Source organism: Engystomops pustulosus, chromosome 2 (genome assembly GCF_040894005.1).
Source record: "Engystomops pustulosus chromosome 2, aEngPut4.maternal, whole genome shotgun sequence".
NCBI lineage: Eukaryota > Metazoa > Chordata > Amphibia > Anura > Leptodactylidae > Engystomops > Engystomops pustulosus.
Window position 1 is genome coordinate 124,408,345 of NC_092412.1, and position 15,070 is coordinate 124,423,414.

At 41.0% G+C, this 15,070-nt stretch overlaps 1 protein-coding gene across 2 annotated transcripts in view; it reads left to right on the plus strand.

The window, feature by feature from the left end:
- The window catches only part of LOC140118395 (multidrug and toxin extrusion protein 2-like), a 95,043-nt gene that overhangs the window by 33,573 nt on the left and 46,400 nt on the right, over positions 1–15,070 (plus strand). For both annotated transcript variants that reach the window (XM_072136251.1, XM_072136250.1), the window contains exons 3-5: positions 1,814–1,915; positions 2,055–2,123; positions 3,760–3,908. In XM_072136251.1, coding sequence (XP_071992352.1) covers positions 1,814–1,915; positions 2,055–2,123; positions 3,760–3,908 — 320 coding nt within the window. The remainder of the gene's footprint in view (positions 1–1,813; positions 1,916–2,054; positions 2,124–3,759; positions 3,909–15,070) is intronic.

Genomic DNA, 15,070 nt, shown 5'->3' on the forward strand with positions numbered 1-15,070 from the left:
TATACAGTCGTAGATAAAATAATGAAATTGTACTCACGTTCCACAGTTTCCCCGATGTGCACTGTCCTCATCTTCCCTTGAGGATGTAAACAAAGATGGCGGCGCCTTGGTACATTTTTGTTTACATGTGATCGTCTATGGCAGAGCAGGGAACTTAAAGCTAAATACACTGTTGGCGATTCGGGTGGTCATGTGACCACCCAAATTGCTCACAGTTGGTGGGGGCCTCTTTAAGGGCAAAGTGTTGCAACAAACACTTAACGGTTACACCCGTGATTAGTGCTAGCAATTACAGAGCTGGCGGCGCGTAGGAGCTGCTATCTTGGCTTGGATGGTTGCTCCTCGTGACGACATCAGGGAGTGGCGATCCGTTGCTATGACAGCCTCGGGTCACACAAAGACCAGAGGTTGTCTCTTTTTACACTATGTATTACAATGTGTGATTTGCACATTATAATACATGATGTGTAAAATCCCCATATACTGTAGTATGACAGTATATGGTAGGATCAATCAGACATCAATTCAAATCACCTCACTTCCCTTGAACTGATATAAATAAACAGTAAAAATCATAAACATTTTGGGTATCTCCACCTTCCAAAATGTACAATCTTTAAAAAACCATAAGTAAAAAATGCCACTTTTTTGCCGTTTTGAAAAATATAAAAAAAAGTGATCACAAGGCCGTACAGTCCTAAAAATGGTAGCATTGAAAATGTCATCAAAAGTTGCAAACATTTACACCACACACAAGTTATTAGCGCCAGAACATGGCAAAATGAGGAAATTAGTTTTCATTTTTGTAAATGTATGAAAACATTACAAAACCTATACACATTTGGTATTCCTGTGATCAAGTTATGGATTTTTGAAGGTGGGGAGTGAAAAATGCAAATGCGAAAACAAAAAAGGGATTGGTCGTTAACCCCTTCCTGCTCTGCGGCGGATATATCCCCACATATATAGTATCACTGTGTCCGTAACAACCCGTAGAATAAAAGTAAATAATTATTGAACCCGCACGACGAACACCGCCAAAAAAAACCTCTTAAAAACCCTCCAAAAATTATGATTTTTACCTATTGAATCCCACAAAAAATGCAATCAAAAGTGAACAAAAAAACATGTACTCCAGAATAATACTGTTGCAAAGTATAATATGTTCTGCAAAAAACAAGCCATCAACCAGCTCCATAGCCAAAAAAGTAAAAATGTTATGCCACTTGGAAGTTACTGGTGGTACAGTCTCTGCCTCTTAATTTTGTGGATTCTGCTGCCTTCAGGGAGATATTGGCCTACACTCAGCCATGCTGATCGCTATTTGGCATAATTTCTCAAATGAAGCCATCCCCCCCATGGACTAGCAAGCAATTTGCACTAAAAGGAATGTGCAAAGTCTGACAAAAAACTGGCGCACAGCCCTTAGTAAATATGTCCCAAAATGCCTTTGATAAGAGATAATTTTTGGAAGCTTTGAAATAGGAAAAAGCATAAAATGTGTTGTGGCATGGAGTATTTTTCAACATGGTGGTTTTTAACAACATCAAACATGTTTTTATCCAAAACTATTTGTGTCATTGTCACTGTCAAATGATTCACTACTGCTGCAATGCAACCCAAAGCTTAGGGAGGAGGACTTTTGATGGGAAATGAAAAGTCTGTAAGAAATGAAAGAAAAAAATCAGTTTTTTTTATAAAAGCAACATTGCCTTGCACCGAATACATTCGGACCCTAACTGAGTCTTACAAAAAATCCGGCAAAGCTTCTGTAATATGCACTAACAACATTTTTGTTATGTTTTTCATTTAGTTCCTATCTCAGCTGACCTTGTTTCTTGTGATTGTTGTAAGCTCCATATTCTGTGGACATTTAGGAAAAATTGAGCTAGATTCTGTATCGCTTGCTGTGACTGTAAGTATTTGTAGTACTTAAACATAATGGTGCACATTAAAATTAAGTGTAAAATAGTAACCATTATTCTACATTCTTATATGTGTTATTTGCTTAGAAAAGTTATATACAATATTTTTGTTTGTTTTTCTTTACATAGATTATAAATGTATCTGGAATATCTTTGGGTTATGGTATGACTGCAGCATGTGATACACTTATGTCCCAGGTATGAGAAACTGATAAATAACATTTTACAATTCACTCTGTTATGAAAAGTATTACTTGCACAGCTGTATTTGTATTTTCCACCAAAATCAGCATTTGAAAAGAGGGGCCATTTGAAAGTACTGTATGTAGTGGGATGTATCAGTGCAATTACTTTAGGTTTTTTTGTCTTCAGATCTGACTTTAATCAAGCTGTCTATGCCACCTTAATAAAACTGAATTGCAAAAAATATCTAAAGAGCTCTTAAAGTAAATTTATCACTGGTCTATGACGTGTTTGACTCATGTCTGCTATCTGTGACTTTTCTCTCTCTCAGGCTGGCAGTGAACCACACCCCATTATTCTTACTGACAGCTCTGTGTCTCTTCAAATCACTGCCCAGCTTCCTTGTACTTAGGGACAGTCTGCTAATATTCAACTACAGACATATAGAGCCCTATGCACAGATGGGAAATATTGGGTCAATTTTTTTACACAGTGCCTTGTATTATATTCATGACCAGTAACATCATTGCAGGTATCTCAGCCTTCCAAGAATAGCAAACTGTACACCATGTATGTGATTACATGAGCTCAAAGCAGCCTCCATGGAGGATGGAGAGTAGTAGATGTCCATGGAGGCTGCTGTGACTTCATGTGGTTAGATGCATGCATGGGGTACAGTTTGCTTTTATTGAGAGACTAAAGGACCTGAGATGATGTCACTCTGGTCACATGACATTAACTTTGACCAGTAAGGAGACATTAGGCATGGGGAGGATTAGATGGGAGGGGTCGGCCGAGCAGGACACGCCATCTTCTGAGGCCAGGTAATATAATATACAAGGTGATTTCTGATGATGTAAGCAAAGCAATTTTTAGCTAAAAGAAGGGGGTCAGTCAGTTATTAGAGCTCTCTATGTGCAAATGTGGTGACAGGTTGGAAATTGGCAAAAAAAAGCATTTGTTCCATTTTATGTATGCATTTTCCTGTGTGCTTCAATTGACATCTACCCTGTATTCCTTGGGTCGGTTCAATCACAGAATTCAAAATGAATACATTTTTTAATTTATACAATTTTGTTATATTTTTTTAGGTTTTCTGTGGCCTCCTTTTTTCTAAAATCAACTTTTAAAAGCGTGCTAATGAGAGAAAAGAGCTTGACGCCTTGCCTAAAACGGCGCCCTCCCCAAAGTTAAGGGAACTAGGAACCCTCCCCTCCCAGGACACTCCCTTGTATTATTTGTTACCTTATTGTACATGCCAAATGAATTACTGAAATGTAACGACTAAAGTAAAGGAATGCAACAATTGATGTAACCATATCGATATACTTTATTTGTTTGTTGAAAAATCAAATAAAATGTTTTCCAAAAAAGGTCTCTAGAGGGCATTAGAGGAGCTCTGGCTCCATAGACTATTAGACTATACTGGAGCATGTCTCATCCCCATCCTCCCCCCCATGCTCCCTTTGCATTACCCCCTCTTTCTACCTGCTTTAATTTTAAGGCAGCAGTAAATTTTATCAGTAGGAGGTGAGATGGTCACAGTGCCTATTTGTATGTGTAAGTGCCCTTGGTTTATAATGCTTAATTTTGATAAACCCTTTTAATTTTTGATTGTAGTTCAAGCAAACTCTCTTTTCTTTTTTACCAGTCATACGGTAGTAAAAACCTGAAACGTGTGGGAACAATACTACAGAGAGGAATTCTCATTTTATTGTTATGTTGTTTCCCTTGCTGGGGTTTGTTCATAAACACTGAAAAGATATTACTTCTTTGCAGACAACATACAGAGGTCGCAAGGTAAGTAAGAATTAATTAATACAAAATGTTCTATGTTCAATTTATCAAGTTGACTTATCAAAAGGAATAACTTAATTATTCGGCATGCAACACAGAGCAGAAGGGAAGAGCATATTATGACTTCTGGATTACAAATTAAAGCTTCATGCACATTGTGCATCTACTTCTGCAAAGTGTCAGTTTTGTCTTCCTGCAGCTCCTTTTCCATTCTGCCCTCAGCTGACTGAAGGCAAGCACACTTAAAATGGCTATAACTTCCAAACTTGCATTGTCTTGTATTTGTAGGTGACACAGAGACATCCACTGTTACAGTTGTGAGTGAGAGCTATATAAAAAAAATCACATTTTTCAATACAAGTATTACAGAGGATATGTCCTGTTCTATGACACCTGAAAACATAATTCTGATATCATTTAAGGGAAAATTCAAAAGACATAGCCATTTACAGTGTGCCACTTCTTGACATTTATGCTGTCTGCACTAGAATCTATCTATCTAGAATAGAGGACTTTTCTGAAGGGGTTAACCCAGACTAAATGTCATTGTAGTTATTTAGAAACAAGTCATATCTGTCTAGTATATATGGGCCTTTAATAGGGTTAGGTTCAGACTAGGGCAGTGTTAACTGCAAATTCAGCAGTGCTGAGGGAGTCACCTCACCTGCTGTGTTCTTAGATCAAACTGCTCCTCAGCCCCTCTCCCCTGCTTAATATCTTAACAGAAGCCTTACAATGGTCTGATTCAGCAGAAAGGGGAGGGACTGCTCAGGAGTATGCAAATTTGTCTTAGCTACAATCCTGGTGTATAAATGGATTTTTCATAAACTGTGTGCTACTGACAGCACAAACCAATGTAAGGTTATACAGATCTCCAGGACCAATACCTTATATTGGCTTCTGCTTTGTATTAAGTTAAACTCCCTTTCAAGTTGAACAAGCTGTTGGATGAATATTTATTCATCTACAACTGCCTATCTTTTATACTAATTTACCTTGCTAGACACTTCCTTTTTAGTACCTTATGTTGCGTCAGAACCTGAGATTTGGCATTTAGAAACTCAACATTTCTGATCCTCATTTATTCATACATCTTCGCATCACCCACCAGTCAGAATGCTACATCAAGCAAAAATATACAAACATGCAATACCGCACATTCTACAGAGGCACAGAATTCTCACTTTATTAAAATGTTACTTTTACTCCTTAAAGGAAACCTACCACTTAAAAGTGGTAGTTTTACACACATATACATGGCACCAGCTCAGGGTGAGCTGGTGTCGGAGCATATTTTTATTACTAGAATAAAGCCCCTATCGCCGATTTATAAGTTATATTAACTTATATCTCAGCGCACCGCACTAGGGCACGGCGCACCATGCGCCGGATTCTGAAGTGCTGGAGAGCCGGTGACGTCACCGAGCTCTCCAGCACACGCGCGCCTGCGCAACTTAGCACGGCCTGTTTCCTCTTTTATATGAATCTAAATCTTGTGTTTCTAAGTGTTAGGATAACGGAGATTTTAACTGTTAAACTGCCATTGGGAGTGATTTTTATATTTAAAAATTGCACCTGATATTCTCACATTAAACATGAATATCTTTGGATCCATGGCACCTAGAAACACAATTCAAGATTCATTTGAAAGGAGAGATTCTCCCCTTTCAGGGCAATTGCCCAATTTGCCTACCCATAGCGCCGGCCCTGTTTCTAGGGACCACCCAAAGTGCACAAACCCTGTCTACCCTATATTGGGATATCAAAAAACTCCTATTAAATAAAACATCACAGCATGTGGGCAGTTGTTGGGCCCACAGATTCCCTGATAGAGAAATCATTGAGGTTAGAGTATGTGTTCTTCGTCAACAGTGGAGAGAGACCTTATTCAGTATTATAACTATCTCAAAAGGACATTAAAAAACTTAAACTTTATTAGAACAACGTTAAAAATATTCGTAGGGCTGCCTATAGTCGTTTTTAAATTATAGAACCAAATTGACAAGACGAACATACATATATTGTAGTATGGATTCCAACACACTAGAGGTTCTGTGTAAGAATGATGGTGCTATGTTCAATAGTTGTGCACACACTTATCGCACCCATTCACTCAATCACTGTAGACGGCAATGATGAAACCCATATATTTACACAAACTTAGTGGTGCTTATCCCTTGTGCTTTAGTATTTGTGTCAATTCGCACATGAGGGTCTGCACCTATTGTGACCATAAGTCAATAAAAGCCTGACGCGTTTCCCCGCTACATGTAATAAATAGCGGTTCATCAGAGGTGTATTAGGATAACAACCCCCTATCTCTCATCTATATCTCCTAGCATTGAGCATTGATGTCAGCTTGTTAGCTAAGCTAGAATAAGGAGAGGTCGGTTACACTGGTATGGTGACATACGCTGGCATTTGTTTGGCCGCGCGTGATGCCGGCGTCCCAGGCTATTTAAAGATTAAGCGCCGCCCCAAGGGGCGGGCCTCCAGAGTGCTCAATGTCACCGGAAACTCCCCCAACCAGTCGGCGAGATCCTCCACACGTCACCACCTATCCGGAGCCAGAGAGTATGACATCGGAGGCACCAATCCGGTACCAGGGAGCATGACAGCGGAGACACTCCTCCAGAGAAGGTACCCCGCCTCCTAGTGGATCGCTAAATCGCGATAATGTTTCTTAAGGTACTGGATCGCGGTTCTCAGGAAACACAAAAAACATAATATGTTTGTAAATTAGACAAAAACAGAAGTATATACATTTTGAGAGGTAAATTACAAAATAACAGAAGTATGTACATATTGCGGGGTCACATGGTAAAAATGTGGATCCCTCACAGGTATTATGACGGGTTCCAGAATCCTGAATTGATATACATATAGCATGTCCGACCCCATAAGTATGGATTTAGACATACTGTCAGAGGAATAAACATGATGTCATAGGGTGGTCCTATGACCGATATGATGTCATGTCAAGGTATATATGTCACCATTTATCCCAATTAGGAAGCATATAGATCTTGAGACGTTGGTGTCAACGTCATAGACGAGTTCTGGAATTAGATGAAGCACGCATAGACAATGGGGGTCATTTACTAAGGGCCCAATTCGCGTTTTCCCGCCGTGTTACCCGAATATTTCCCATTTGCGCCGATTGTACCTGAATTGCCCCGGGATTTTGGCGCACGCGATCGGATTGTGGCGCATCGGCGCCGGCATGCGCGCGACGGAAATCGGGGGGCGTGGCCGAGCGAAAACCCGACGGATTCGGAAAAAAACGCCGCATTTTAAAAGAAAATTGTGTCGCGAAAATTTCACTCACCTTCATCCAGGATAGGCCGGTGTATTTCGAGGCATTCCAGCTGACTTCAGCGCAGCAGCCACCAGGTGGACGGTGGAGGAACTACCATCATAAATCCCCGCCGAATCCAGCGCAGAGAACGCGCCGCTGGATCGCGAATGGGCCGGGTAAGTAAATCTGCCCCAATATGTTCATTTAATCCATCAGGTTGCACTGTCTCCAGATCGAAGATCCATCTCCATTCGCATTGGGACAATTTTCTTTCAAAGTCCCCTCCTCTAGGTGAGGGTTCTACTACCTCAATGATCTGGAAACGTAGGCTTTTATGATTCCCCTGATGGTGCTCCCATACATGTCTCAAGACAGACGTGTCTCTTTTGTTCTTAACATCATTGATGTGTTCCCTAAAACGTCTTCTGGCTTCACGGGTTGTTTGCCCAACATATTGAATCTGACGAATGCACGTGAGTAAATAAATTACTCCCTTCGTTGTGCAATTTGAGAAGTGTTTCATGTAGTAGATTCTCCCTATTGCTGTACTTTGGAACGTTTTTCCGATGCAGATGTACTGGCATGATGCAGATGTACTAGCGTTTCTGGTGCACAATGCACCCTTAGTCATGACTAAGGGTGCATTGTGCACCAGAAATGCGTAGGCTTATGTGACCTCATATGCACTTGCGGGGATTATGCTTGCTATGCTTTTAATGGATTTACCCGAAATAAAGAGTTCTTCGATGGAAGACAAACATTTTTAACCAAGCACTGTTGCGGAGTCCAAATCATTGATGTTCAGATGGGCCACAAACTCCACAAAGAGATCCACCGGTCCATTCCACAGAATCAGGACATCATCAATGAACCTCAGCCATAAAGTTATGGCCGAGGTCCACTTGTCCATTTCCTCCTGGAAGACGATTTCTCTCTCCCACCAGCCCAGGTAGAGATTTGCAAATGTGGGAGCACATGGGCTCCCCATTGCAACCCCCCTGAGCTGGTGGAAGGATTTCCCCTCAAAGAGGAAGAAATTCTTTGTCAGTACAAAGTCTAAAAGTCTCATAACAAACTCATTATGAGCCTTACAATGCAGTCCTCTGGTCTTAAGAAAATCCTGTACAGCGTTGCAACCCTTTTGATGGGGAATCGAACTGTAGAGGGCCTCTACGTTCAGGCTAGCTAAGAATGATCCAGATGGAAGTGTGAGGTCATCAATTGTCCTTAAAACATCCATGGTGTCCCTTACATAAGAAGGAAGGGACACCACAAATGGACGCAGCACTGTATCAAGGTACATACTGGCATTCTGTGTCAGGCTATTGATGCCTGAGACGATGGGTCTTCCCTTTAGAGGAGATGTCCCCTTATGTACTTTGGGGAGGGAATAGAATGTGGCCGTGCTGGATTTATGAGAACACATGAAGTCAAATTCATTTTTTGATATAAGTTTTTCTTTCAATGCTTGATCCAATATGGACATGAGTTCATGTTTAAACACATCTGTAGGGTTGGCTGACAGTTTTCTGTAACATTGTTGGTCACTTAAGATCTTCATGCACATGTCCACATATTGGTCTCTATCCAGCACGACCACATTCCCCCCTTTATCTGATGGCTTAATCACGATTGTAGAATCGTTTTTAAGGTGGGTAAGAGCCCCCTGTTTGTCCCTTGTAAGATTATACCGAGGGGGTGATGGATTGGTCATATTTTTAAGTTGGTGAGTGACCACTTCCAAAAACACATCAATGGGCGAGCAGTCTCCTAAAGGGGCTGACTTTATTGATTATGGCTTGTGTTCAGTGAAGGGGCCCTCACCCGGAATTCTTTCGGTTTCCTGCAAAAGGGCTGTCAAATTGTCAAAATCTGGCATGTCGGCCTCCTCCAATCCCAGTTCCTCACATCTCTTTCTGTCATGAAGTTTGAAGAATTTTTTCCATTTCAAACGGCGACAGAATAGGTTAATATCTTTAACCCATTCAAATGCATCATATTTCGGAACTGGGACAAATGACAGCCCCTTCGTTAGAACCCTTTCCTCAGACTGTGATAGCTCCCTTTTAGATAGATTTATAATGTGCATATCTGTGGTCGGGGGTGTGGGGTCTCAGCTGTTGTGTTACATCTTAGGTTTTTTGCTGGTCCTTTTTTCCTCGTAAGAGGTATTCCGTAATTTGTGGACCCTGAGATAAAAAACCTTCCCTGTCTGAGGTCACTGTCGGGGGATTTTTGTTCCCCCTACAACCCCTTCCACCTCTCGTTCCTCTTCCCCTAGATGTTTTGGGACTCTTAGACTGTTGCTTTCTCTTTTCCTTCGGGTCCTGAGATTGTGAACCCTCAGAGTCAGACTGATCGTACTCAGATGATGATTGACCCGTTTCCGTCCCACCCTGAGCAGATCCCACAAATTCCAGGATCCTTCCTTCTTTGAAATCGAGAGTGTCCCTACGGAACTGAAAGTGCTTTCTCTCTTTGATATGTGCAATAAACCTTTCCACTGTTTGTTGTAATATCGATTCTTTTTTATTAAAGTCAGAATGGCTGGAGAATTTCTTAATATTTTCTGGCCGGAAGAAGCGCAGATAACGCGAAACGGCCGTAGCCTTCCTTTGAGCACCATGCATCACTCCTTCCCCGCTGTACCCTGATTTTGATGTCCGGATCTTATTTCCAATAAAGAACTTATATTTCACACTAAGAAGAAGCCGTCTACACTAAAGGGTTGTTGGAGGTGCCGCTATCACTATCTGTTCTTGTTGGAAAGACTTTATTAGGACAACGTTAAAAATATTCGTAGGGCTGCCTATAGTCATTTTTAAATTATAGAACCAAATTGACAAGACGAACATACATATATTGAAGTATGGATTCCAACACACTAGAGGTTCTGTGTAAGAATGATGGTGCTATGTTCAATAGTTGTGCACACACTTATCGCACCCATTCACTCAATCACTGTAGACGGCAATGATGAAACCCATATATCTACACAAACTTATTGGTGCTTATCCCTCGTGCTTTAGGGTCTCTGAGGTGATGACGTGTGGAGGATCTCGCCGACTGGTTGGGGGAGTTTCCGGTGACGTTGAGCACTCTGGAGGCCTGCCCCTTGGGGCGGTGCTTAATCTTTAAATAGCCCGGAACGCCGGCATCACGCGTGGCCAAACAAATGCCGGCGTATGTCACCATACCAGCGTGACCAACCTCTCCTTATTCTAGCTTAGCTAACAAGCTGACATCAATGCTCAATGCTAGGAGATATAGATGAGAGATAGGGGGTCGTTATCCTAATACACCTCTGATGAACCGCTATTTATTACATGTAGCAGGGAAACGCGTCAGGCTTTTATTGACTTATGGTCACAATAGGTGCAGACCCTCATGTGCAAATAGACACAAATGCTAAAGCACGAGGGATAAGCACCACTAAGTTGGTGTAGATATATGGGTTTCATCATTGCCGTCTACAGTGATTGAGTGAATGGGTGCGATAAGTGTGTGCACAACTATTGAACATAGCACCATCATTCTTACACAGAACCTCTAGTGTGTTGGAATCCATACTACAATATATGTATGTTCGTCTTGTCAATTTGGTTCTATAATTTAAAAACGACTATAGGCAGCCCTACGAATATTTTTAACGTTGTCCTAATAAAGTTTACGTTTTTTAATGTCCTTTTGAGATAGTTGTGAGTTTAATAATTTTGGACATAAACCTTCAGTATCGTTACAATAGTTGAGAATTTTTCAAATTATTCAGTATTATACATCATGCATACTCTGGCTTTAACCTGCACAGAACACCTGCACATCCTGATAGAATAATCGTCTGAGAGACTTGTGGCCTGGTCTCTGGCAATGCGAGTACATACAAGCCTTCTGGGAATCAATAAAAGACCATGGGGCATATTTATCAGGACCTCTGCGCTACGCCAGTGGCGCAGAGGCCCTGAAATAATCGCAAATGCTAGCTTATTGCTAGCTTTTGCGATTATTTGCCCCGATCCGCCACCTTCACGCTTTATACAAGGGACGTGAAGGGGGGAGTGGGCCGGTGCGGGGTGTTACTGTCCCCATGCCTGCGCACTCGCTGCTGCCGACGACTTTTCATATGTGAAAGCCTCTTGATGTATCCCGCTTTGAACATGCAGCGGCGGGGCTCTCATACGCGGGCGCACAAGCGCTAGCGTATGATCACTATGCCCCCATGTTACCATGTACTGGAGAGGAGACTTGCCGCTAGACCCCTTGCTTCTGAGTTTCCATGCAGATGATGGGGACGAGACACAAGGGGGCAGATTTATCAAGCAGTCTGAAAGTCAGAATATTTCCAGTTGCCCATGGCAACCAATCACAGCTCCCCTTTAAAATATTCATGAGCACTGGTGAAATGAAAGCTGAGCTGTGATTGGTTTCCATGGGCAACTGGAAATATTCTGACTTTCAGAACACTGAGGTGTTTTATCCTCAGTGCATCTCGATCTACATGCCTTCCTTCAGGTGGTGAAACGCTGAATCATGAAAAATTGGATGTCCCCATATATTTCATCTTTGGTAGAAGTAAATGCACAATTGCATTTCTTCGTCAAAAAGGATAGGCTGGAAACACTACGTCAGAAAACAGACCAAGGCCTTCTTTCACAAATGGGGTACATATATCACATCACACATGGACATGGTACAACCCTTCCGTCTGACTCAATGGTATAATAATGCATTCCTAAGGGGCACCTTAGGAGCTCTACAATTGTAATTTAATAGGACCGGCCCACTGACTCCCCTTCCCGGCTTCCCAGCTTGAGACGCCAAACACCCCAGTAGAGTTAACTGAAATAGAAAATCTTTGCCCCCCCCCTTTTTGTTATCGGTGCAATGTTTTAAAGTGTTGTTGCCTCTTTATTTTACTTTAGGAGAAATAAAATATATTACTGTGCAACATACTTTTGACACAATTTCTGATCTGTCATGTAAACATGTACACTGTTTTTGCTACGAGTTAATTATTTTGTAATGTGGATTTTTAAAAGAAAATAAAATATTTTTTAAAAAAAATGTTACTTTTATTCCTGTTCAAATATAAAATAAACGTCAACTTTGGTATCTTGATAGGTGGATACTCTGTTTGCCTCACAATAGTTTGGGATCAATTTCCATGCATATCATTATGTATTATGTATTAAAGGGGTATTCCCATCTGGACATTTACATTTAATTTAATTCATTTTCCATATGTAAACATTTCTTCAATTGGATGCTATTAAAAATAATGTTCCTGTGTGAAGATAATTTCTCATAAATGTTGCTATGCTGTCACTTAGAAACGGGATGGCTTCCTCGGATACGACCACCTCACACTTTGGCAGCAGTGGCCAGACATGCAGTACAGGCGGTCCCCTACTTAAGGACACCCGACTTACAGACAACCCATAGTTACAGACGGACCCCTCTGCCCACTGTGACCTCTGGTGAAGCTCTCTGGATGCTTTACTATAGTCCCAGGCTGCAATGATCAGCTGTAAGATGTCTGTAATGAAGCTTTATTGATAATTCTTGGTCCAATTACACCAAAAATTTTGAAACTCCAATTGTCACTGGGGCAAAAGAAAAAAAAATTGTCTAGAACTTCCATTATAAAATATACAGTTTCAACTTACATACAAATTCAACTTAAGAACAAACCTCCAGACCCTATCTTGTATGTAACCCGGGGACTGCCTGTATTGAGTCTTGCCTGACCACCTGGCTTCAGCAATCATTACCACAGGATGTCTGTGGGACATGCAGTAAGTCCCAGACATTTCATATACAAAAACCTTTTGTTTCTTTCTGCAATCTCTCCAGCAGAGATGGCCGTAACCAAGGAGTCAGTCATGTTTCTAAGGAGCCCTATTACTACATTTATGAGAAATTATCTTCACACAGGTAATTTTTTTTATAACATCTAATTGAAGAAATATATTTATATGGCAGATTAATGAAATTGAATGTGAATGCCGAGACGAGAATACCCTTTTAACTGTACTTCATAATTCACCTGGTCCAAAAATATGAAAACTGTATTGACCTTGTATAACACAAGCATTGATAGTTGATTGCTCATGAGAAATGGATCTACATGGATCAATGTTATTGCTAAAACTGGACCAAAAAGAGATTGATTAATCAAAAATCCACATCCAAAAAATGATCCTTTTTTTTACATTTTTTTTTTTTAGCAAAGCTTAAATAGGTCCATTCACCATCTTTCTCCCAACCCAATTCTTTGCCTTCTCTAATAGGCAATATTCCACTGATTCTGGCATATTTTTCTTTGCCATTAATACAGCAGGATAAAACTATTTACTCCAATATAGGATCATCCGTCTGACAAGTAACATAATTTAAGGCTATTTTAAATATGTTTAGTGTAAGAAAAAGTTATACAATTTAGCAATATACTTTCAATATACTGTCAATTCCTCAAGGTTTTCTAGATCTCTGCTTGCTGTCCTGCTATATCTGGCTGTATACTGGGGGGCAGGGGCTGGCTGTATTCTGGGGGGCAGGGGCTGGCTGTATTCTGGGGGGCATGGGCTGGCAGGCTATATACTGGGGGCATTGGCTGGCTTTATACTGGGAGCATGAGCTGACAGGATGAATACAGGGGCAGGTGCCGTTTGCTATATATTGGCGGAATGGACTGGCTATATACCGGGGGCATGAGCTGATTGGATGAATACTGGGGGCAGGGGCTGCTGGCTATATATTGGGGGGCATGGGCTGGCTATATACTGGGGGCATTGGCTGGCTGTATACTGGGGGAATGAGCTTACTGGACCAATGCATTTCCCACCTTAGGCTTATACTTAAGTCAATAGGTTTTCCCAGTTTTTGTGTTAAAATTAGATACCTTGGGTTATACTCAGGTCGGCTTTTACTTGAGTATATACGGTATGAAGTACAAGTAATGCTTTTATGATATCCATACATTCTGATTTATAGTTATACAGTATATCCACCTATGCTTTGAAAAAGAACTTTAATATACAAAAAAAACAACTGATGACAAGCCAGTTGAGTTTTTAAATGAGCGCCACTTTATTTAATGTTTGAAAACAAACTAAGTAGAAATGCATTATAGTACTGCCATGGAGACCCAAATATATCAAATGTTAGGCAAACTGCCTTAGTGCAGTTTGCCTCACGAATGTGCAAGGTGCACAAATGTTCAATCTGGTGCACCCTACACTGCACGGGAAGTGTGTACCTTTTGTCTTGGTGCATCTTCAATACACAACATGTGACACAATTCTTTTGAGTCGCTTTTATGTGTTGCAAGCTCTGAAAGAGCACTAACAAGCCCCTTTAGGTGTACATTTTATACACAGTGCAGCCGTGCCAGAAAACTGGTGCAAACATGTTATAAATACATGTGCGAACAGATTACACGTTCTTTCCAGTGCAGAGGTACACCAAAAACTGGCGCAGCCAGTTTAATATATCTGGGCCGTTGAGGACATGGAGTTTTTGGCGTATTTTGTCAATTTCTAGGATGTCAACTCCTGCAGTCTAGGGGATAGCTAAAGGGTAGGTGTAGAAACTAGTTATGGATGGTGCCATTAAAGAAGGATTAATTTAATATATATATTGTGGGAGATTTGGCTCAGTGGAGACTGAGGTAGCGGAGATTTGTGATGCAGTTCAAGACAGAGACATCAGCTGTGTGTGCTCTATGCGAATAGACTGCACCAGCCACATAAATTTGTAGCATCTGCTCAATATCTGCCTTTTGCATGGGAAATTCTCAGATGCCTCAAACATAAAATTGAGCAAAAACTTCCCCCTGTAGTAGCAATGGACCCACATATAACACCTCCTA